At 42.6% G+C, this 22,960-nt stretch overlaps 1 protein-coding gene across 11 annotated transcripts in view; it reads right to left on the minus strand.

The window, feature by feature from the left end:
* LOC109092800 (zinc finger homeobox protein 3-like) overlaps window positions 1-22,960 on the minus strand; it is a 334,135-nt gene that overhangs the window by 81,534 nt on the left and 229,641 nt on the right. For all 11 annotated transcript variants that reach the window (XM_042728652.1, XM_042728654.1, XM_042728651.1 and 8 more), the window contains 2 exons: window positions 8,668-11,755; window positions 5,228-5,724 (listed from right to left, as the gene is read on the minus strand). In XM_042728652.1, the coding sequence (XP_042584586.1) occupies window positions 5,228-5,724; window positions 8,668-11,719 (3,549 nt within the window). In that variant the 5' untranslated portion in view covers window positions 11,720-11,755. The remainder of the gene's footprint in view (window positions 1-5,227; window positions 5,725-8,667; window positions 11,756-22,960) is intronic.

Here is a 22,960-nt window from a genome sequence, read left to right on the forward strand (position 1 = left end):
CCTCCGTTGAATGCACACACACACACACACTTAGAGGAGCATATGCATGCGTAATCATCAGCTGCAGCTGTGCGACGGGTCAGCGCCTGGCCTAACTGAGGTGGGGGCTGAAGGAGTTGTGAAATTCCTGCAGACTTCCAGACACAGCTTTAAGCCCGCCCACTACTTTATAAACCAATGTTGTGCTGCACAATGCCCCTCCCACGCTAACGGACAGCTCTCTCAGCAAAACTCGACTCCTCTACTGGGGAAAAGCCCTCCGCCCCTTGTCTTAAAGGGAGCAGAGCCTCTGTTTGGCTTCTGTGAGGCAGAGTTCAGCACCCTAAGGACAACCTGGTGCTGACATCGATCTACATTATTGAGATAAACAAATAAATCCAAAAGGGTCTTATAATTATAAACCTGGGCATCTATACGTTATATGAACTGTATCTTTGACTGGAGGGAGGCAGGATGTCTCAGTAGTGGTTCTGTGGATATGGAATGGGCGCTTTATTAGCGTGGTACTACCGGTAAATCAAAGCTCAGCCCTTCCTGGAACAGTAGCAAACCTTTTTTCCCCACTGAGCACTATTACTGAACAATCACAGGCCAGCCATGATAATTAGCAGAGTATCCTCATCTAAACGAGATACTCTCTCTCAAGTCTCTCTGTCTCTCTCAAGCCTCTCTCTCTCTCTATCACTCTCAGACCTGCTTCCCCCCTCCCTCCCATCATCTTTCTCTCTGTCTCTTCTCTAACTGATGTCTGGAGGGACTTATGGAGTTTGGGTGTGGCGCTCTCTCTGGCATAGAGGTTGAGCTTCACTGTCCACAGATGAAAGATATAACCACGAGCCGTACCAATAGTGGTAAAATACTCCCTTGCGACTTTAACTCGAAATTACTCTGCACTTTTATTTGATAATAAAAAACAAACACAATCTTGCTGGAGCCAGGGCATTCTCAGTCTATTTGTTTTTGATGATTGGAGTCTGTTGTTATGATGAGGATAAGTCATGATAAAAATCATAATTATTAATGGAGAGGGTCTGCATCATTGATCAGGATTCTGTTGTAAAAGGTAGAATGATATCTGTGAAGCACATTAATACCTTTCAGTACAGCCGCTACGGCTAATCCCTTTCTACGCATTACTGTCTGTTTTGTTTTACTGTGTTTTTTCTTTGTTTTCTCCAGAGTGTAGACATTTTCCTTCCTCACGCCCCAGCTGATCTGGTTGGATTGCACTGAAGGGAAAAATAAGTAGATAGAGTCCAAAATCCAGACGCTTTGCGCTGGATCCTGGGCCGTGCTTGGAGCACAGTCAAAGCGCTGTTAGCATAGCTGAGACACATCAACATGTGCTACGGGGTTCTGTTTGCAGGAGTTTTGAGCAGTAGTGAACAGATGACAGAATGTGTGAGCATGTGTGTATGTGTGTATTTGTACATGTACGGGGAGTGTAAATGTGTGCAGGACACAGTTTGTATAGTTTGCGTCTCTAATGGAGTGAGACCAGCACACTGGTGCTGGTGGTGCGGGGGTGGATGTTTTGAGGCCTTTCTTGGGTAAAGATTCCCCATGTGATAGTGACGGCACTTTCTTCCTCTCTTTCCACGGCCAAGCGACATCTGGAGTGGATTTTGTGCGAGCAGACACCGAAGAACATGATTACATTCAGTTAACTGTGCTCTAAACTGATTATGCATGTGCCAAGCTAATGGACTACATTTGCAAGAGGAAAAATAACATCCAATCAATCTCAATTACCCCAGATTGTACCGGCCCCTGAGACAAGGAAGGTAGCCAGCGCGAAGCTCCTCCTCTTCGCTTGAAAGGCCTGCCTGGAAGACCTGCCTCTCTCCATCCTGTCTGGATCGGAGAACCAAGTCTCAGACTCAAGGCAGGCATGAGTGCAGCCCAGCACCTAAGACATGCTTACTCAGCATTAACAAGAACTCAAATATCAAGTGAATGTGTCCTCTACAGAGCGGTGGTGTATACTTGTGTATATAAGAGTGGTGCAAGAGAAAATTGAAGGAAGAGTAATCATGCTGTATCTGGATACATAAAATCATCCTGAAAAGGCATTTGCAATTCATGTTAAGGAAGTAAAACTAGCAAAAAGGCAAGACACAATCCTATTTGACAGGATTGTAAAAAGTGTCTTTTTGACAGGTGGTTTGGTAATGTTAGCCAAAAAGGAAGTTTGCAAACAAGTTATTACATTTTGATGAAAGAATACAAAAGCATTTTTATCAAGTGTACCTTGAAATCTGGAATTTGTATTAAGAAAGCAATTAGGGCTGTTCTCGATTTCATGTTCACTTTCATACACATGCTATGTCGCGACTTTCTCTGACTCTGCAGAATAAAGGTTCCACCAACAATTTTGAACTTGAGAAGCCTAAGCTTTGTCATGACCTGTGTATTGTTGTACGGCCCATCTGCAAGTGCTTATGGGTGACCATCATGACATCATTCTCGCCACTACAAAGCAGCCAGCGAGCGGGAACTTGGAGGGAGCAATGGAAGGTAAAAGTTCATCTGAGATGAGCGCAAGTCTGATTGACGGGTGTGTCTCAAACCAAAGAGGAACTCAGTCCTTTACCCTAGATAGCAAAGTCGGGAAGCATCACCCCTGCTGTGTAGTGGTCTGTGCGGTTAGGACAATTCTCCCAAGCTCTCCAAAGGCTTTCAGAACATTCCAATCCGTGGGTTGGTGGGGGAAGGTGTATTTTTAGAAAGCCTTAATATGTGCCGCATACCACAGACTCTCAAATTATCCCATCCAGCTTAGCCTTCAGTTTAAACCTTCCTTTTTAATTCCAGTAATTACAGGCTCCAATTTACGGAGTTGTGCACACAAAGGGCCTGTTTAATGCAAACCAGTTTGATTTGGGCAAAGTGTCCCAAGGATCTACCACATCTTAGGGCCTGTTTATGCTGACTTGATGATTTATTTTCTCCCAGCAGGAGGTCAAAAAAAAAAAAAACGCATTTTGTATCAAATTTCATTTGGAGGGGGTAAATAGTGTTTTTCATTTTCCTTTCCTGTTTTGACACTTGTACAGTAAGCTTAGCTGAGCTAGCAAATCATACTGTTGGTGTCAGCCAGTCAGTATGTCTATCAGGGCTATAAATTCACTGCAAAGTGAAGCCTGTGTCATTGTGGGGTTAGAAACCCGTGCTACAGCAAGACCTCAGCGGCAGCATGTGCTTATCATCCTCTAATCACATTTGTATGTCATGAAATACAGCTATAACTCAAACTGTGAATGTCTTAGTTTTGCGGGTAGGCCTTTTGCCACTGATGGGAGCTGCTTGCTTACAAGGCTGATGCTGTTGTCAGTCAACTCTGTTCTCTCTTCCTCTGTTCGGATCTGTGGGGGTTTTAGGACTGAGGAACCATTTTAAGCAGCTTAAAGCTTACAAATTATCATGCTTGGATGTGTCGAACATTTCTAATCTGCCACAGAGTACTGAACATTCGCAGTTCGGCGGACTAGTCTCTTCTCTGCAAGCACGCTTTCTTTAAAGGGAACGTCGGTGACAGAAGGAATATTATAGTGTTTCTAAAACATTTCGGTGCTAACAGTAGACTTGATTAATGTAAGTATGAGGTGGATGCTGGAATATCCAGCTCCACGCAGCACATTAAATCACAGTTGGTGACTAGATAATATATTTTTCTGTAATTTCTCACCATTGACGCAAAAACTCCTGGTTCCCCTGGTCCCAAACCCTGCCTGGAGCTACATGAGGCCCATGACTACAGCAATGTCTCCACAGGTCAGCCAAGCATGTCAGGAGTCTTGTGTTACATATTTGAATCATTGTGGTATTTGTAAATACGCTCATTGCATGTTCCAGCTTGCGTATGGCAGACAATCTCAGCTCAGGCTTGTCTGCTTTTATCACCAGATACAGAGGAAGCTGGTTTATGGCTTTCCCCTAATTACCATTACAAACTAGCTCATCAGGGACAAAGCTGACCAAGAGCCTCTCAGCCCAGGGCCAAGGTAATGACAAACCTTGACAATGCTATAATATCTCTGATTGTAATGGGTCCCCATAAGGGAAACTTGCAATGATGTCAATGTTGAACTGGACTTAGTCTTGGTAATTTTATATAAAAATTGAACAAAATGATCGAACAAAACTGAACAAAATTGCTTTCCTTTTTCAGCTGCCCTCATTTAGTTGGTGTTAACCAAAAGACAAATAACTATTAAGTTATTGTCAAAGTTTGGTAAGGTTAATAGCCAATGATGTCTGACCCTGCCATTTTTTTATTCTGTTTGTCTCTGAAGTATGCTGAGGTAGGTTACAAATGCATGTTGTCTTGAGAAAGCAATGTAAATAAAGGTCAAGTAAGCATGGGCAGTGATGTACAGCTCAAATGGGTGGTATGTGAGTCAGTATCTCATTGAGCATGTGAGATCATGCGATAGAGAGAAAGAAAGGGAGAATTAAGGAGAGAAGTCCCTGTGTGCAGTCGTGCCAGTCTAGGTTAAACACAGCCTGAGCTAGGCTCGCAGACACACAGGATAGGTGCCTAAATGGAATCAGGCCTGTTAGATTTATGGCCATTTGTTCAGAGAGTGTTCATCCATTGGCTATTATGGAATGATTAGAGTAGAAGGTGAAGCTCCAAGTCCGGCGAAAATCAATACGGCTGTCGAGAGCGATTCTGCCCTTCCCACTCCGAACGGTATTAGCACCAAACCTGTCTCTTCACACTTCTTCATCCTCTCTTCCAGCAATTTCATCAGCTGCCCTTCTCCCCACCCTGCTGACCTGCCATGTTCCTCCCTCCCTATAAGTGCCCCTGTTCTCCCCTCTCCATTGCATGCGCATTAGACGTTAATATACTGCACCGGGCCATCACTCATGGTCGGCAGTATAGATGGAAAGTGCTGGTCGATTCAGTGGCACAGTAGGCTGGAGGTGTGTTTAAAACCCATAGAAAGTGTAACACTGTGTGCTAACCAGAAAGATTGAAGTTCAACAAGCTATGAGGTATTTTGTTTTCGTGTTGCACTGGGTAGTGAAATCTTACTGGTCAAAATTTCCATTTTCCTAGCTGTATATTATTATTATTATTATTATTATTATTATTGTTTTGTTTTGTTTTTTTTTTTCTTTACATCTTTTTTTTTTTCAGTGTAGACAGAAAAATACTTGATTTTGGAAACTTGGCAGGTATGGCACTTATTAGTGTAGGGCTACCAGAGTCACTCACCTTGTACAGCTTGAGACTGGCCTCATGGCGAGAGTTGACCGTGTGCATCCTCAGTTTTTCCAGGCTGTTGGTATAGTAGTCGCAGGCATTGCATTTGAGGTGCACAGGGTTGCCAATGGCCACACACTTGAGGCGCCACTCATTGCCCTTGCCGCCCTCCTTGATGTGTGCCACCAGCTGATACTTCTGCACATGTTTGTCAGTCTTGCAGTGCAGCTGAAAGTTGGCCTTGAGCTGTGTGGTGTAGTGGCATAGCTTGCACTGGTGCGAGTCACCCACCACCGCTCTCCACTCCTCCTCTGGGAGCAGGCGCTCGGCGCTCATGTGCAGGCCCAGCACGTCCAGGTTGTCGGTAGTGAAGCGGTTGCACACGGCGCACTGGAAGAGTTTGAGGGAAGGGTCGGTGTTCTGGGATAGGCTTTCACCCAAGGTCATCAGCTCCTCTGAGACCAGCTGTCCCCCACCCAGGCGTACATCCATTGCCATGTCCCCTCCAACTGAGAGCAGAAGACACAAAAAGTGATCAGTGATCTGCCCGACAGAACATTGGTCTTTCACAACTACACTGTCTCAAATACAGCATTTAGCACCACTTATCCATTCATTATAATCTGTGGCAACATATGGACACATGGTCCAATACAATGTAACAGTAAGGGATGGGCATTTCATCTGTGCTGATTTTTCCTCCCTTCTTTAAACTTAAGTTACAAGAATGTCCTGAGAAACAGGGAAAAGGTGCATAGTTCAGCCTTTTAAAAAAAGAGTCATGTTTATCTGTGCAGTCAAAGTGGATTTGCTCTCCACGATAATGTGCATGTGCGTATTTATCTACATAATTTTATTAAATCGAGATTATCCTTTCCTTTGAGCTCAGAGAACGAGTATGAAGAGAGAAAGAGGTGTGGATTTACACAGTCATGCACTTTCATAGTCCTGCCATTAAATCAACTCCAGAGTCTGTGAGCAGAGGCGCAAAAATAAAGTTATTCAATCATTACCGGAGATCTAAAGAGCTCCCAAGCACACATTACTGTAAATCAACTACAGGCATCTTTTCACAAAATAATTATATAAAAAATTAGATCTTCCTTGTTGAAGCCTGGCTCTTTCACCTTTGATTGCGAACAAATCAATGCAAACACCTTCCTGCTCAAAGTGATTGTATTGCTTTGTATTTGTGTATTTTTAAGAAATGAAAAGAAGTTGTGAGAGCCAAATAAACTATATATTCAACAACACAAGCAAAAGGCATCTAAGAACAGCTTGGGGAAGACGCTAGTAGCTGAGATTTGGAAACAAGGGATGCATAAAAGCTGCTGCCTCAGTTTGCTGATCTTCAATCTGTCACTGCCCAGATTGAGAGCACCCGCTGAACCTGTATGGCTTTACACTAAATTAATTCCAGCTGCTCATTTCACCATTACCTTCAGCTTTTAGTGCAGGGACAGAAAGACCTCTGGCAATCTCCTTCAAATCATTGTCAGATCCACCACTCTGAAGAAAACTATTAAATTATAAGCTTTCTATTTATAATGCTTTCTTTTAGTTTGTTGATTTTTTTGCTCTTAAAAAATCTCTCTCTCTCTTTCTAACAGTTTTTAGGGTTTTTATGCCTCTTATTGCCTTATTGTCTTTTGAGATTTGTTCAGCCTCTCCTTTTTAGTATTCTTACAATGTGCATTGATTAAGAAAGACATCTTATTTTCAAAAAACTTTCATGTAAATACCTGTAATTCTGCTTAGTACTCATGACCTCTTGAGCATGTCTTGTAAGAAAATATTTTGCTTGTGCCAGTCGATATCAGTGTTTAAGTATAACAGGAAAGATGTTTATGGGAAAAGTATTCATCTGAAAGGATTTACAAGTTCTACTTTGCAATAACCAAAATTTTTTTAATGCTGATGACCGGATCTCAGAGATGTAATTTGTCACTTATATGCAAATACACAAATGTGATATTTAGTAGTGTAATACTTTAAATATATGAAAGTCCACTGAACATTCCAGATTATTTGTATAATGACACCACCGTTCTTTATAAGTCTTATGTGCTGGCATTTCTTCCCTATTATATGTTTGTTGAACATTCTCTCACCAGAAAACCAACCAAATGACTAGAAGAGGGAGGATAAAAAAAGTATTAGTCACGGCAATCAATTCCTGTTTGTGTATTTGAACTGGCAACAGTTTGAAACAAGTCTGTGCAAATTGTGGGCCTGTAGCTGGCATGCCAAATTCTACTATGCTGCTGAAATACCCTCACTAGGCCCCTTTTCCTTCCTTTTTTGACTATGGTAAAGTATAGCTGCAAATACAAAAGCAGGAAAAAAGGACAAGCTGGTATGCAGTGGTTGTTGCATAGTATTGACATGAAAAAAGTGATGTTTAGTATGAGCCTAGAGGACAGGGCCATGTGGCACACTCCCCTGGCCCCAGCCTACTCCGTCACACTATCTTTCACAAGAAACACAGCGGCAGCAAAAGAGGGAATTTCCCAGCCAAAGTGACCCAGATAGAATGACACATAGAGGATGCGAAAAATAAACTGAAGCTTGAGTGTTAAGAAGATGTGTGTGCCTGTCTTTCCCACTCGCTCACTCCCTCTTTTTGTCTGTGTGCCTGTGTCTGCGTTGTGGAAGCTGAAATCTGCAAGACTAGTAAGCACTTCTTGAATACGCCAAAACCACATCCTCATAAATCTAATGTACTAGCTTATGTTTCAGGCTTTACACAAATACACATAAACAAACTATTTTTCTTTTTTCAGGTATTAAACCATGCCATACCATGTCTGCATTAACGAATCATGTCTTTATTTCAAGAAAGCTACATACTGAACATGTTGCCACAGATTATTTTTTTCATTATGCTGTAAATCAGGTCACTCAAGTCAATTCAAGACTGAAGAGTGCACCTTTCATAAAGCATGATGACTTTTTCCCCCACTCCACACATTTGGTTTTCTACACACTTGGCAAAGTGGCCCTTATATCTTTGCATACACACTCTCGCCTCCCTTCAAATACATTTTAGCCTTATATGTGCCTATTCTTTATTTCTCTCTCCCTCACACACCTTGTTTAAGAGAGTGCGTGCATGTTAAACAAGGAAGGTGTGCCTGAAGGCTACAGGCACAGACAGAGCTGTCAGCATGAGGAAATAAAGCATTTGTAGCCATGTGTTAGTATGGGTGGAGATAATAATGCAGCAAGAGTGAGTTTAAAAACCCTACAACCCTAAAATTAAAACAATTAAAAAATAAAATCACCCGTATAAGATAAAAGTAAAATAGTTTTACAGGAAAGACATGGTTTAATTACACAGGAAAGGCTCTTATCTGTCATTGAGAAATTACAGATAAATAGTTAAACAAAGAGATAACGCTCAAAACCCACATAAGGTGCAATATGTGCTACCTGTAACTCATTAAACTGACCTAGTGCTGGGGCCAGAGCCGCCATGTTGGGGTCCAGATGAAAACCTCCAAGCAAGAACTGGGCATCAGCTCCAGATGGGTCCATCTTAAGGCCTGGTGGCAGGCTCATGTTTTGGGTCAAGTAGTATTGGTACAGCTCAGCCTCTGAGGGTGAAGGCATGGCGCCTAGACCAAGCCGACCATGCTGCATTTGGGTCATGTTCTGCTGAAGCAGCATCATGTTGTGCATGTGTTTCTCACTCGTCATGTGGATGCGCAGGTTACGTGCTACATTGGTCTCATAGTCGCACACTTCACACCGCCAGGTGGGCTTGCTTTTTGGCTTGGTGGGTGAAGGGGCACCACAGGGCCCTGCCATGTGGGTGGAGGACTGGGCAGGATGATGGTGGTGACTAGGATGATGGCTGCTGGCCTGGGTAGCAGAAGAAACAGGCACCACCCCTCCAGGTGCATGCCCAAACACCTGTTCACCAGCGGTTGGAATAGTTCCTCCATTTTGTAACGTCTGCATGTTGTTAAGATGTTTGTCAGACTGCATATGAATGCTTAGGTTGCCTTTGGTGGTAGTGGAATAGTTGCAGACCTCACAGCGGAAGGGCTTGTAACCACAATTGTAGCTCTCCCCACGGGCAAGGCGAGGGTGACTCTGTCCATTGCTGCAGTACACACAGGAGCTTCCAGAGTCAGGGTGCTTCTCCTTCATGTGGGCCTCCAAGGTCTGCTGGTATTTGTAGTGCCAGTTGCACTTGGGACACTTCAGTGTCTTGCACGAATTCCGTGAGTGCATCATGGTCATATGGCCACCCAATGAGCGAGAGGAGCCTAAAACAGTGTCGCACTTTGGGCACTCCACTCCACTCCCTCCACTGCCCCCAGCCCCATGGTTCTGGGTGCACTCACTCATTCCTGACATGTCACAAGCAGTTGTGTGATGGAGGTGCATGTGAGCATTGGGTGAAGGGTGCGTGTGGTGGTGATGGTGGTGAAGGTGGTGGTGGTGGTGGAGGAGGGCACTGTTGTCCTCATCTCCTTCTGCTGGGCATTCATTTGGTTCAGGAGCTGTGGCACTATCTCGATTGGCACTTTCCTCAGCAGAAGCATTGGACGCAAGAGGGGAGGACGTGCTCACAGAAGAACATGCAGCCCCATCCTCTTCGCCCCCTCTGCCGGCGACTGCTGCCATTGCCGCGGGGAGTGTAGACCCCTGGCAGTTAAAGCTCAGAGAGAGATCTGAAGTTCTCCCTCCAACGTCTGCAGCCATCCCGTCCTCTGACCCTCTGATAGAAGAGGAGGACATGGAAGCAGAGGCTTTGCTGCTGAGTGCAGGGCTGGCTGCAGAGAGACAAGCAGAAGGCTGGAGAGCGCTATTAGGCATTAATAAAGGAGATCTGGAGATGCTTTGGTTTGAGACAGCCGTTTCCCCTACAAATCCACCACTGCTGCTGCTACTTCCACTACAGGCCACCGCAGTGCCTTCATCCTCTACCTCTTCATCCTCTTCTTCTAAAAGAAGCTCATCCTCTTCCTCCGAGGCCATCTCCTCACCGTGAAGGACAGCCTTTCTTTCACAGGTTTCTGCATCCCCATCCTCCCCTCTATGAGTCCCCTCTTTCCCCACAGACCCCTCTGTTCTCCTACCCTGCTTGGACAGAGTGTTGGAGTCTTTGGCTGGGCCTGGGGTTGAGGTAAGGGAGGGCTTGGTGCTGCCAAGACCACCCAACGTGAGGAGGGCTTGTTGCTGAAGACCCGAGTCAGAGCCTTTGTTGAGGAGGCTCTCACCTCCCTCACTACTGCTGCCCCCTTCTAAATGAACCCCACTGAACGTGCCGTAGAAGCTCTGGCCTGAGTTCATGGGTACCAGGGTAGGCGGTGGAGGAGAGTTTTTATTTTTTGGTTCTAGGAAGCTAATGAGTGGTTCTTTGTCTTTCCCAATGCCCTGTATAATCGCCGATGCATGTTTGTGGCCTAAGAGTCTGCGCTCATCCTCACACAGGGTCATGCGATGGTCATGGACTGCATGAGTGACAAAGGAGCGTGCGCAGCCGAAAGACAACTTGCAGAGGAAACACATGAGGATGGGCTTGCCTTTGCCATAAAGGGCCAGGCCGTCAAATTTGGAGAAATCCACGTTGTTGGGAACATCTTTGGATACGCAGGACTTCTTGGCAGACCCATCGCTGTTCAGGTAATCCTTGTTGCTTTTGTGCCGCACATCAAAGACGCGGAAACTGTGCAGGACAGGACTGAAGCCTGCCAGGGTTGAGGTATTGGGGAAACCTTGGTCTGAGGAGCCGAACCATTTTCCAAAAGACGAGGCTATATGAAACGTGTTGATGATCTGAGGGTACACCGAAGAAGAGGTCCCCGCAGGTTCCCCTGGTTTTCCCCCACTGGGGAGAGATTTTGAGGGGAGCAGACCTGGTTCCATGCTCCCATCGCTTTGGATCAGCTGGCTGAGACTCTCCACAATGTAGGCAGAGCCATCAGGCTGGTAGACTATCTCTCCAGCCAGGTTTTCCACATCACTACTCTCCTCTTCCTCCTCTTCCTCTCCTTCTTCGCTACCACTCTCGGCTCCCCTCCGATGGGAGGGCTGTTGCCGCATGAGCATGGGCATGCCCCCTCCACTTGGCACCATAGGTACACCAGGGAATGGCTGCAGACTAGGGAAACAGCTGTCAATCTCCATTTCATCCAATTCTTCCAAGTCTTCGTCCTCTTCTCCACAGCTAACTCCCTCCTGCTCCTCCTCCTCTAACGCCTCTCTTTTGGGGTGCAGCCGTCTGGTAGTGGAATTATCTCTGTGAACCTGTGACAGTGTTTGCTGCTTCTGTTCTCTTACAGCCTCACAGGGTGTGCTGGGTTTCTGGAGCTGGGCTGAATGGGGTGCAGAGAGAGACAGGGGCTCTAAGGAAGGGGGCTGGTTGCAAGGTGGGACCTGTCCGTTAGGATGATCGTTCCAGGGTTGTGGATGGTGATGCTGCTGGGAGGTGGCGGAAGAGCCAAGCCCATCGTCTGTCCCAGAAACCACGGGAGACTCACAGCTTTCCATGCTGATGCCTACATGAGGCGTTCATCGCATCCAGGCCTAAAGAGAAAAAAAAGAAAAAGAGACAGGTTTAAACTACTGCTTGAAACCTATAATGTCTCAGAACATAAGAAAAGTACATAATAGACATCTTTAATGTGTTCTTTTCATTGTTTCTATTCAAACTAATGAATACAAACTAAGCATCTTGATAAATGGGGAAGATATGTACAGTACATGTATAGTGAGTGGGGAGCAATGCATAGTAGATTAGATGAGAAACAAAAGTGTGAGATATAATGGTGGAAAATGACAGTGCTCATTAGGTTAGATTAGGTACTTAAACACAATACCTCAGACAAGCACTAATAAGGCAGCTCAGATGCCTCATCCTGTCATATCAGCCAGTTACTATCTTTTATCTAGACCTTCCACACAACACCCGGAGTCTGCTATGTTCCAAATCCTGCATACATTTTTTTTTAATTAACGTTGAGTCTGAGAAACACAGTAACAAAATAACTTAATGGATAAAAAAGCTCCATTGTGCTGCTAATTAGACACAGTGAAACCCGCCATCAGCACATGATCCATCTCACACCCGAAGAAAGAACTGAAGGTTACAAAAATATATTAGCCATGCTGTTTTAGGACCTCCATTATAGAGAGATCCCACACACAGAACACACTGCACGAACAGATCACGCCTGTAAGATGCATTTAGTGGATGTGTATATGCTTTTTACAACAAGCATTTCTATTTACGTATGTAAATACTAGGGGTGGGAATCGCAGGGTACCTCACGATGTGATATGAATCACGATACATGGCTCAGAATACGATAATATCACGAATAGAGCGATTCTGCGATAATCGATATATTACTAGACAATCCTATAACGATACATCACGATATCTAACTATGAAAACAAAATGCCTATGAAAAGGTTAAGTGCAAGTTTTCTCTCTTTATTCAAGTCCAAACTGATAGAAAACAGCACAAAAGTTCTGTAAATCAAATGTAACACATTAAGTAAATTAATCATTTTATTCTTGGATTTATTAACAGCTTACACATTTCTTTGTGTGTAAACCAACCTATCTAACTGCTTATCAATTATATATATATATATAAACCTGGTACATTTAAAATGTACTTTTTGTGTGCTCCAGTTCGTTATTTCAAATGTAGACACACGGCAAGCACACACACTGCACATTTCTGCACTGCATTACAGCTCTGAGCAACCAAAAAAATCATTTTAAGGTGTTTAAGCTAATAATAATAATAATAATCGGCAGAGATCCCCAGACCAATAAAATTAGTGTGCCTCCTTTATTTTAGAAAAAAACCCATGAGCCGCCACTGATGCCTACATTTTTTAGTTCTGATCTCCATAAACACAAGACGCCGGTGCATCTCTGATTTGTTGTTGGTCTACCGTTACGCTCATATTTTTTCTTCACTGTGAATTACAATTTCTGTTCATCTGACCATCCGCAATCTAGGAAGCGCTACCACAAGAAGTCTGGAGGTACTGCCGCTCCGGTAAGCCAAAAGTGGTAAACAGCCACAGTGTAGGTTTGAATTTAGATATTTTGTATGTTTAAAAAAAATATTGATACTTGGTGCCAGAGTATCAATAACGTCTCGCGGCCGGGAATATCAAGATAAATCAGCACATCGATTTATCGTCCCACCCCTAGTAAATACAACATAGAAAGAAAGATTTGTTTATATTATTTTTTAAGCTTAAAATACAACAGCAATGTTGGTACACTAAATGCTTTGTATAGATCTAGCATCCAATAACCTGCACACTTAGCCTAGTTTTAAACAATCCTTTGCCTCTGAAATAGTAAATGAGAGCCAAACTTTCTAAAGGGGAGTGCTGCCCGAGCAACGAAAGAGCCATGAGCAGGCCACAATTTCAAGCAGGCGATAAAGGAGATAAAATGATAGAGAGAGATACTGCTGAGCTAATAATTTTAATAAAGGGATGCAGGCAACATTGATTAAAGGGGGTAACCGGACTGAAACCAATAACTCTGGCCTGCCCTTTCACCTTCCATTGCTGAATATTACATGAGCAAAGTTTCCCGGCAGCACGCTAACCACCGCGTACTGCCTGATTAGCACATTCGCTGCCTCTACTTGATTTATTTACTTATTTACTTAGGGATGCAAATTTCAGCGGTGATCAGACACTGTGTCTGCAGCCCCACCCCCACGAAATGAATTAACATGAAAGCGTTCGGCTGGGGAGATTGATAATGTTTGACTCCCTCTTCTTGAATGTCTGATGAAAATATGACACCCCTCAAGTCCAACCCACCAAGCAACCCGCTCCCTCCCCCACCCATGTCAAACAATGACCTTTTTTTTGTATATGTTTTACTGCTATTATGTACTGTAGTTTGCTAATTGTAATTCTACTTGCATTTCTACAAAATTAGCTCCAGAATTACAATACTAATAATGTGTAATTTGTCTAATTAAACAGACACCCAATAAATAATGAGGTTACTATTGACTATTAAAACATGAAGATTAAGTACACTGACAGTTAGCTGTAAATGGTTAAAGTGTTTCTTTATCATTCCAATACAAAATAATTAAGTGTTGCACTATTAAAATTTCAATCAGCAACAATACGTTTAAATTCAACAACTGACAGAATTCCAAAAATAACATTCTGGTAACCTGTGCCTATTATGCCTCCCTCAGCACTGCTGCAGCATTATGGGATTGTATGTAATAGAAGGAGTAGAGAACTACTTAAACTGTTAAACATAAACAGCTAAAAGATTATGACTCAGGCAATCACAAATGGTCATTCCTGAAAATCTGCCATGATACGCTTTTCATTTAAAGCAAATGAGATGGCTTCCTTTAAAGAATTAAACCGTGCTAGAGAGTGGCGGCCCAAGCCGTCTGGGCGCGTCTGCTGCTTACAGAAAACAGGATTGCCCTTTAAAATGGAGATGGTCTAATTCAATAACCTGCAGTGGTTACTGATGTGCAATAGGATTGTCTGGAGTCTGCCAGTCGCAGATGGGCGGGCAGATATAATGTAGTTTGTCCGCCCAAGGTCTGCTTCCGAAGCGACACCTGTTTAAAGAAGGGAATCTTTAATCTCTCTCCTACACTAACGAAGGTTCAGATAGACAAGGAGACATATACAGGAAACACATACTAGGCACTTTTCTCACCGAGTCAAAAATTTGTAGAAAACATCAGTTTTCTTTAGATCCTACACATTCTGTCATCAAGGCCTCATCTTCATTAAGCAACCCTCTCCATGAAGCTGTGAGTCAGGAATTCAAGTGTTTCATAGAGGGACACAGAAACTCTTCTCAACTTAAATTAAGCACAATAGAAAACATTCCCTCTTAACCTGCCAAACAAAGCAGATAAGGTTTCTAACGATTTAAAAAAAGCGCAGTACATAATGAACACCGTCAGAAGCTGGGTCTGGATGTCATTTAGAGGGGATAGAAAATGAGATAAGTTTTTATTTATGGGCCTTTTCATTTGGTGGGATTTACTGGCTGAGCAAGGAGGGAATTAAAGGCTAAGGACCCATCTGATTATAAGCATGCACAATCACCTGCCCAGGGGCCAGGCCTCCAGAGGCCCAGCGCACCCTACCCTCTCCTGGGGAATTAACTTCTGCAAGGTCCCAGCTGAGAACTTCCACGGGGTGCGACCTGACCCCCCAAGCCCCACCCCCCACCCCCAGCATCCCCCCAAAAATAGAGAACATATCCTTCCAGGGACTTTCAGAGGAAGAAAAAGGCTTCATCATCACCTCCCTGTGGTCTGCAGCAAGCCCTGCTTTTCTTTTCCGATCTCCCACCAGATCTAGCCATCGCACAGGCTGGCCACTACAGGGTTAGGACGCTTATTGAAAAATCAATGGCAACATAAATGCTAGGCAAGTTACAGGAAGATGTGGGAAGGGAAGGTTCCTATTGATAAAGCAGGGAGGGCCTCCTGATATTGCACAAGTGGATGTATTCATTGAAGCTGGGTGAGAAGGCTTTGTCTTTGAAGTACGGCCAATTAAATCACAAACATATACATAGAGGAACTGTTCACAACAGTACTGCATTATAAATAATGCTAAAATGCTAAAATGTCAGAATTTTGCTTTGTTAAAAATAAAAATAGAAACTACAACTTAAACATAACCACTGAGCGGACAAAATATTTATTGTGTCAATTTGTAGATGACACTTATAGCTCATTACATGTGCATAACACATGCAGTATTTATGTAAGGAAGATTTATGCAGCAGTGCTCTTTATTCTTATTATTTTCATAAAACAACATTGTCTTATTCTCCTCCCACCACGTGTCTCAGCCAATCAAAGCAAAGAATCCAAAAGTTTAGTTATTCAATAAGAAAAATGTATAAATAATACATATAAATATAATAAATATAATGTAAAAATCTAAAAAAATAAATATTTTCCAAACAATGTGTTGATTGTTGTTGATTTGAGAGTCTTGAATAATACAAGATAATGTAATATAATGTAATATAATATGATATAATATAACATTATATAATATAATGTATATATGCATGCTAAAATGCTGATTAAAAACCACAGTTACAGTCAATTATTCAAAATAAATATTTATTATTATTATTATTATTATTATTATTATTATTAATATAGAAATGCCTCATTTGTTAAATGATTAAAAACATCAGTGACAGAATGTCATGATTCATATAATTGAAAAGCATTTCTCCAGAAGTTCCACACTGGGTATTTTGAGTCAGCACCTTTTCAATTTCAGCTTTATTAGCACGCAAAGGTAAACAGAGAGGATGGAAAAATTCCTCCACCACCTTTTCCTCGTCCTGGACGTTTAATGTAGACACAGCGACACTTCAGAGGAGTTGCTGTGTCAGAAGGCAAAAAGTCACCTCAGGTCGATGGCACTCTGGCTGTAAACACTGCTTCCCGTAAAATCAATGATCTTTAGTTCAAGCTATCAGTCTGTGCAACAGAAATAGCAGCGGCTGTGATGAGACCGAGGCTGTGGAGAGAGGGAGGAAAAGTGATAGAAAGGGAAAGAGAGATCAGTGCAGTGTGGCTGTGGGCAAGGGATGAGAGAGCACAGCTATCCGCTGCTACTTCCAACGTGGCACTAAAAACGGGACTAAACGCCGGTTCCCAGCATGCATCGCTCGCAGAGCCACAGCCATTAGTGAGTGAGGTCCGGGCGCTCTACCTGCACGCTGGCACTAGTTAATAGATTATGTTTGTTGTGGAAATGGGAGGTACTCCTCTGTGACTTTATGTAACAGTAAACATCTGCAAACTCATCTGTTACTAATTGGTCTCTGGCCTGAACACAAACGAATTGATTCCGAGGTATCAATAGCGTTCTCTGTTCTAGGGGCTGAAACTGAATCTTGGTGATAATTTTCGCTCTCGGGTAACAGCATAAGATCTGTAAACGCAATCAATGTAGCAAAACAAAGGGAGCATAAAAATGTTTTCCTGACAAAGCGTGTGATGCAACGTCAGGCTGCTTTTAGCGCCATTTATTCCACCGATGAAATCTGGAGCGGGTTCAAAGGCAGTTGAAGGGGAATCCACGCGCTGGCAAAGTGTCTCATCACTTTTGGTGAGTGCGAAAGAAACAGGCTCCTCGGTGTAATTAGAAGTGGTTAATTAGCTGTGGGTTAATTACTCAGTTCGGAGGGGAAAGCTGGCAAAAAAGAGCTGGTGGGGTGGTAGAGCGAGGGGAAAGTGGCGAACACGCAGCAGGAAGCTCCCAGTCTCCTGCCAATTAGCAGGCAGCATGGGGGGCTGGCAGAGGAACGGGGCTGCGAGTACAAATGAGCTTCACACCAGCCCACAGAGCTAATACCACACTCAACATATCCACATACCCCTATTAAAAATGCATACTGTTGGAGATTCTCAACTCACTGTTGTTTATGGTAAGCGCTTACATTTGCCCAACAGCCACTAATTTCCTTTCGACATCATATGCAAAGACTAAAAGAAGCTCTTTTTTTCTCAAGAAAATCCAATACTATCTTAATATATTACAGGTATATTGCAGTGTAGTTAAAAATATACCTACATAAAAATGTAACCATGAAAAATTTACCTACATAAAAATGTAACCATGAAAAAAAAAATGTATACATCATCTGAAAGCTGGATAAATAAGCTTTCCACTGATGTATGAGATACAACTATTTAAAAATCTGGAATCTGAGGGTAGTAAAAAAAAAAAAAAAAAATCAATCAAAATATATATATATATATATAAAAAAAAAACCGTCTTTAAAGTTGCTCAAATTAAGTAATTAGCAATGTATATTACTAATCAAAAATTAAGTTTTGATATATTTATGGTAGGAAATTTACAAAATATCTTAACGGAACTTCATGGATACTTAATATCCTATTGATTTTTGGCACAAAATAAAAATCTATCATTTTTGACCCATACAATGTATTGTTGGCTATTGCTACAAATATACCTGCGCTACTTATGACTGGTTTTCTGCTCCAGGGCCACATACAAGATGAAATAAGGGGAGGATGTCATTTCTAGAACAGTAAAATAATTCTTGTTTTGGCCCCTGGAAGCTGTCTTTTTTTTTCCACTCTTTTCTTAACAAATCTTACAGTAAAGTAATAGCACATTATTTGCCTCCACCTTCCCCAGTGGTTGGTTCAGATAAAGCTTTGTGTTTTGTAAGTGCATAAATTATCCCAGGGATAAAGGTATTGATGTATAATCAGAGATGGGTGATCATGTTCGTGCTGCAAAAAGCCCTCCATTCACCCCCAGGCACATTGAGTGCGCACAGCATGCTCCACAACACAGGAGGGAGGAGTGGAGAGAGCCCACTTACAGTACTTCTCAGAAAGAGAGAGAGAGAGAGAGAGAGAGAGAGGGTGCATTTGCCTGTTTACTTCTCGTGAAGAATGTTGTCTTCATGTGCTTGCCTGTACACTTTGCATTTGCAAACTAGATCAATTCTAACAAACAATTAATTACAGGTTGTTTTCTCCACCTGCATACTGAAGGTGTGTTTAAGACGTGCTCACTGCGAACTCAACAGATGAGTTTTACCAAAAAAATACAGCAAAGCATTCTGACTTGAAACTTGCATGTTCAAAGGTAGAGCGAGAGTTGGTCTGCCAACAAAAACACACAAACCATAAGAATATCAGACTGCATTTCCAATAAAGGGTTACGTGGTTGTGTGTGACTATACTATGCTTTGACATAAATAGCTTAGCAAAATCCAAGAAAATCCATTACCTAGATGGGGACTTATTCTTCACTTCTGTGGTTTTTAAAATACTCATCTCTTACTAAGCCTTGTGTTAAATTTCAAAAAACTTATTTTGCTTTATTTAAGATTTTTTATTTGCTTTATTTAATATTTCTGAGGTTTTCTATGGTAAATTTGATGGTAATTTTGCCATCAAAGTTTTTACAGTTTTAATTTTTAGTTGTAAAATAAATATATTACTGTAACTAAAATATATTGTGATATTTTGCAAACATATGTAGATTATATATATATATGTAATACTACATTTAACTCTAGGATTAGTAAGAGACGAGTAAAACCACAGAAGTCAAGGATAAGTCCCCATTTAGATATCTAGGTAAACATGTGTAAGTGTGTGCGCATATGTGTGTGTGTGTGTGTGTGTGTGTGTGTCAAAGGCAGCCAGGCCCAAAGGCTTTCATTTTCATTAATTATCAAATCTCCTCTATTAATAGCTCAAGGAAGCGGCTCTTCCCTCTCTCGTGAGGGAGTGAGACAGAACGAGAGAGAAAGACAGATAGAGAAAACATAAAAGCGAGTGTGGAAGGTTAGAAGAGAAATATGCAAACTACAGAGTTTTTTTATTATTTTCTTTTCTTCAAGCACCACGCTTATCTGTCTTGTGTAAGAGAGTATGGTTGACTGGGTCAGATAGAGAGATTGAGCTCTGTCAACATCTACACAATGAGACCACCATCCCCTATGCTTCCCTTCGACTCCCTCATGACACCACTGATTTATTATATATATAGAAATATTACATTTCATCCGCTATAAGGAGTTTGGCCCTGTGAGTCAACCCCCGCCCCCTCCTCCTCAACTTCCTGATGTCCAAACACCCCCCACCCCATACGTACCCTCACTGTTTCATCTCTCCTCTCACTGAGGCTGCAGTTAAGGCAAGTCGACCGCAAACACGGTTGTTAAGATGATCAATACCATTGAAATATTAAACCTTAAAAAGCCGCATTATTGATTGTAAGGCCGATGATAAAACTGTTCATTATCATAATCGCTGAAGCTCCATGTAAATGCTTGAGAGAGGGACCTAAACTGCACACAGCACTTGGACACTGGATTTGAGGTCTATATAAGAGCCGTAGTTGTATTTTTCCACCCTACGGGGAAGTCATGAAGGATTATTCATGAGTAACACCACAATACGCTCTTCAACTACATGTTAAGCACCTGTGCTTTAACTCAGGAATCAGCATCAGGTTGGCTGAATAGAGCTTGGATAACCCGCTCCTAATCCAAGGCCTTTTTAACTAATCTGAAAAACAAATACCTCAGTAATGACCCAGTCCTGCACCTGGTAAAACAGAGCGACGAGAGAAACAGCACCTGGAATTAGCCAAATATCCCAAGTAGGGCATTCTTAAAGGCACAGACACCCTTTTAGTGCGCCGCTGAAACAAATCCAAGCTATCAGGTGTCCTGAAAGTGATGAGAATCATAATGCAAGAGGAAACAGGCTCACTCTTGGGTTTAACACTCGGTGTCAACAAGTGTAAAACTCACAAATGGTCCAATAACTTGCATGCCCAGGCTCTAAATGATACAGGCTAGCCAAGGTGACATCGAAACACCGAGAGTTTTCAAGGCTGCCAGGCAGAGGAGTCACGGCGGGGCCTGGTGTTTTGTTAAACGTTTACACCCGAGGAGTGCGATACGATCCTTCTGGATGGCACAGGAGGGCAGACTACTGAGGAAACCTGAGCGAAGAGGGTGACAGCTGTTCTGGGTTCAGAAGACAGAAAAGCAGAAACGGAGAGGAGAAGACGCAATCTCCTACATGTCCTGCCCTGACCGTGGCTATTCAAATAGCGAACGAGGATCTAATACCGGCGCAAAGGTAAGCACGCTCGCACAAACAATGGGGATTAAAGGGCGTCCCAGTGAAACCATTCTGTGGAAGTGATTTCTTCACTCTAATTCTTCAGCGGGATATCCTGGATAAATAATTAGAGGCTTTCTTTGAAGACCCTACACTGAATCTCCATTCACTTTCCACTTCACATTTGCTAAAGTCATTAATGACAAAGATTTGGAAAGAAAGTATGAACTTTTTTTTTTTTTTTTGGTACACAAATACTTCTTTTATGAGTTCTGGCCCAAATTCCTCTCTGCTTAGTTAAATCTCTTATCCTGGGAAAGAGCAGTGCTTGCTTTAAGCAATAAACCTCAAGGGAGGATGTCTTTCTACTGCACCCCCCACTCGCCCTCGACCCCCTTTAAAGAATTATGGAGTGTTAATAAAGTACAAGGAATAATGTGTTCTTTGGAGAAACAGAGGGAAGCAAAGCCGGAATGTCGTTGGTGTTGAACATCCAGACGTTTAAAGAAAAAAAAAGGAAAAAACAAAGAGAACGAGGGAGAGTGAACAAATTACAGTTAAACATTTTTTTTTCTCAGGCTGCTCTCGTAGCATAAGCTACAGGTGGGAGTTTGAGGGACTGCTGGTGCGAATTAAAGAGATGGCACTAACTTTTAAAGCCCAGCTATTCTTAAACAACAGCATCTCCAATTAGGTTCCCCATGCTCTTACTTACCGACAGCCTATTTTTACGGGCTGCTACGGAAGCTTAGCAGGCTCATTTTCAGCAGAAACATAAACAAAAGGGGAGCTGACAGCTGTGATGATGTTGAAAGCTTCGTTTTACACACAACAACCAAACTGTTAATGTTCACACTATTATTTTCTAAACTACACAGTCGCAATCCACCTGCAGATGGTTCGATCTGTAACAACTTTCATTATCTAAGTGTATCGTTTTGTGGTATGTAGGCGCTACCTATAAATCATAACCATAAATATAGACGCCTGCGGTTTATCGCATTGTACAGACCTAGCCTGCAGTATTTACGAGAAAAAGGGCCAAGGCAAAGCAAGTGAAGTTTTGTGCTTTCTTCCTCAGCGGTGATGAAAGGAATAACTCTCAACAGACGGAGAGAAAGAGAAAAACACTATGAGAATACAAGTAGTTAAGTGTGTAACAAGGTGGCCTCGAGGCTTGTGTTGAAAGATGCCAACGCTCCAAGCGAAGAGGAACATTGAAAACATTTAATGGTCTTCCTCTGACTTGTTGAGGCACACAACAAATGTTTCATTCAGCAGGGGTGGGGTGACAAAAAGCTGAGCTCAGCATGAAGGTCGGGTTTACAAACTGAAAACTAATTTGATTATATGAAGGACACTCCATGGAAAAAGAGCTCAGCTGACAAGAAAGCCTCGCCCATTTCTAAGAATAGAAAAATACCATATAGCAAAATAAATTTGCTCAAAAAAATTGTGCCATATAAAAACCACGTGATTCATAGTTCAGTGAGGGAATCCCTTTCTAGCTTTTTGATTCTGCATGAGTCTGACTTAAACTACTAACTGCTAACTAGAAACCGTTTTGTGAATCTTTCAGACTGACTTGTTAAAAAGAGTCATTTGTTTGTGAATCGTTATGATGTCGCAACTTTTTATTTTATGCAACAATTGTGACCATTTCAGCCACAGCCTGGCCACACCCACCAGAAAACAGAAGACTTGTAATCACCTACAAAGACTTTCCCGAAAGACCTAAAAGATACCTGCAAACCCTCAGTTAATTATCAAGATTTAAACCGGATCCAGATCCAGGTTTACAGGCCAACTGGTAAAGACTGCTATCAGAGAGAAGGTGAAAGAGAGAAACAGACAGAAAGAAGAAAGAAGAGAGAGGAGGCTAAGGACTGCCTTCACAGGGGCGGCAGGGGGAAAACCGACACCGCGCCACTAACATAAGCCCGTCAAAGTTTGCTGGCATGTCAACACTCCCAGACAATCCTGGCATTGTGGTGTCTGCCAGGGCTTAAGCCACTGTGCACTCAGCAGAGGTCAGAGAGCCCACCGCGCCTAAAAACCTAAGCAGGGTGAGAGGAAATCCAAAGCATGTGAGATAGGA

Source organism: Cyprinus carpio, chromosome B7 (genome assembly GCF_018340385.1).
Source record: "Cyprinus carpio isolate SPL01 chromosome B7, ASM1834038v1, whole genome shotgun sequence".
In the NCBI taxonomy this organism is placed as follows: Eukaryota; Metazoa; Chordata; class Actinopteri; order Cypriniformes; family Cyprinidae; genus Cyprinus; species Cyprinus carpio.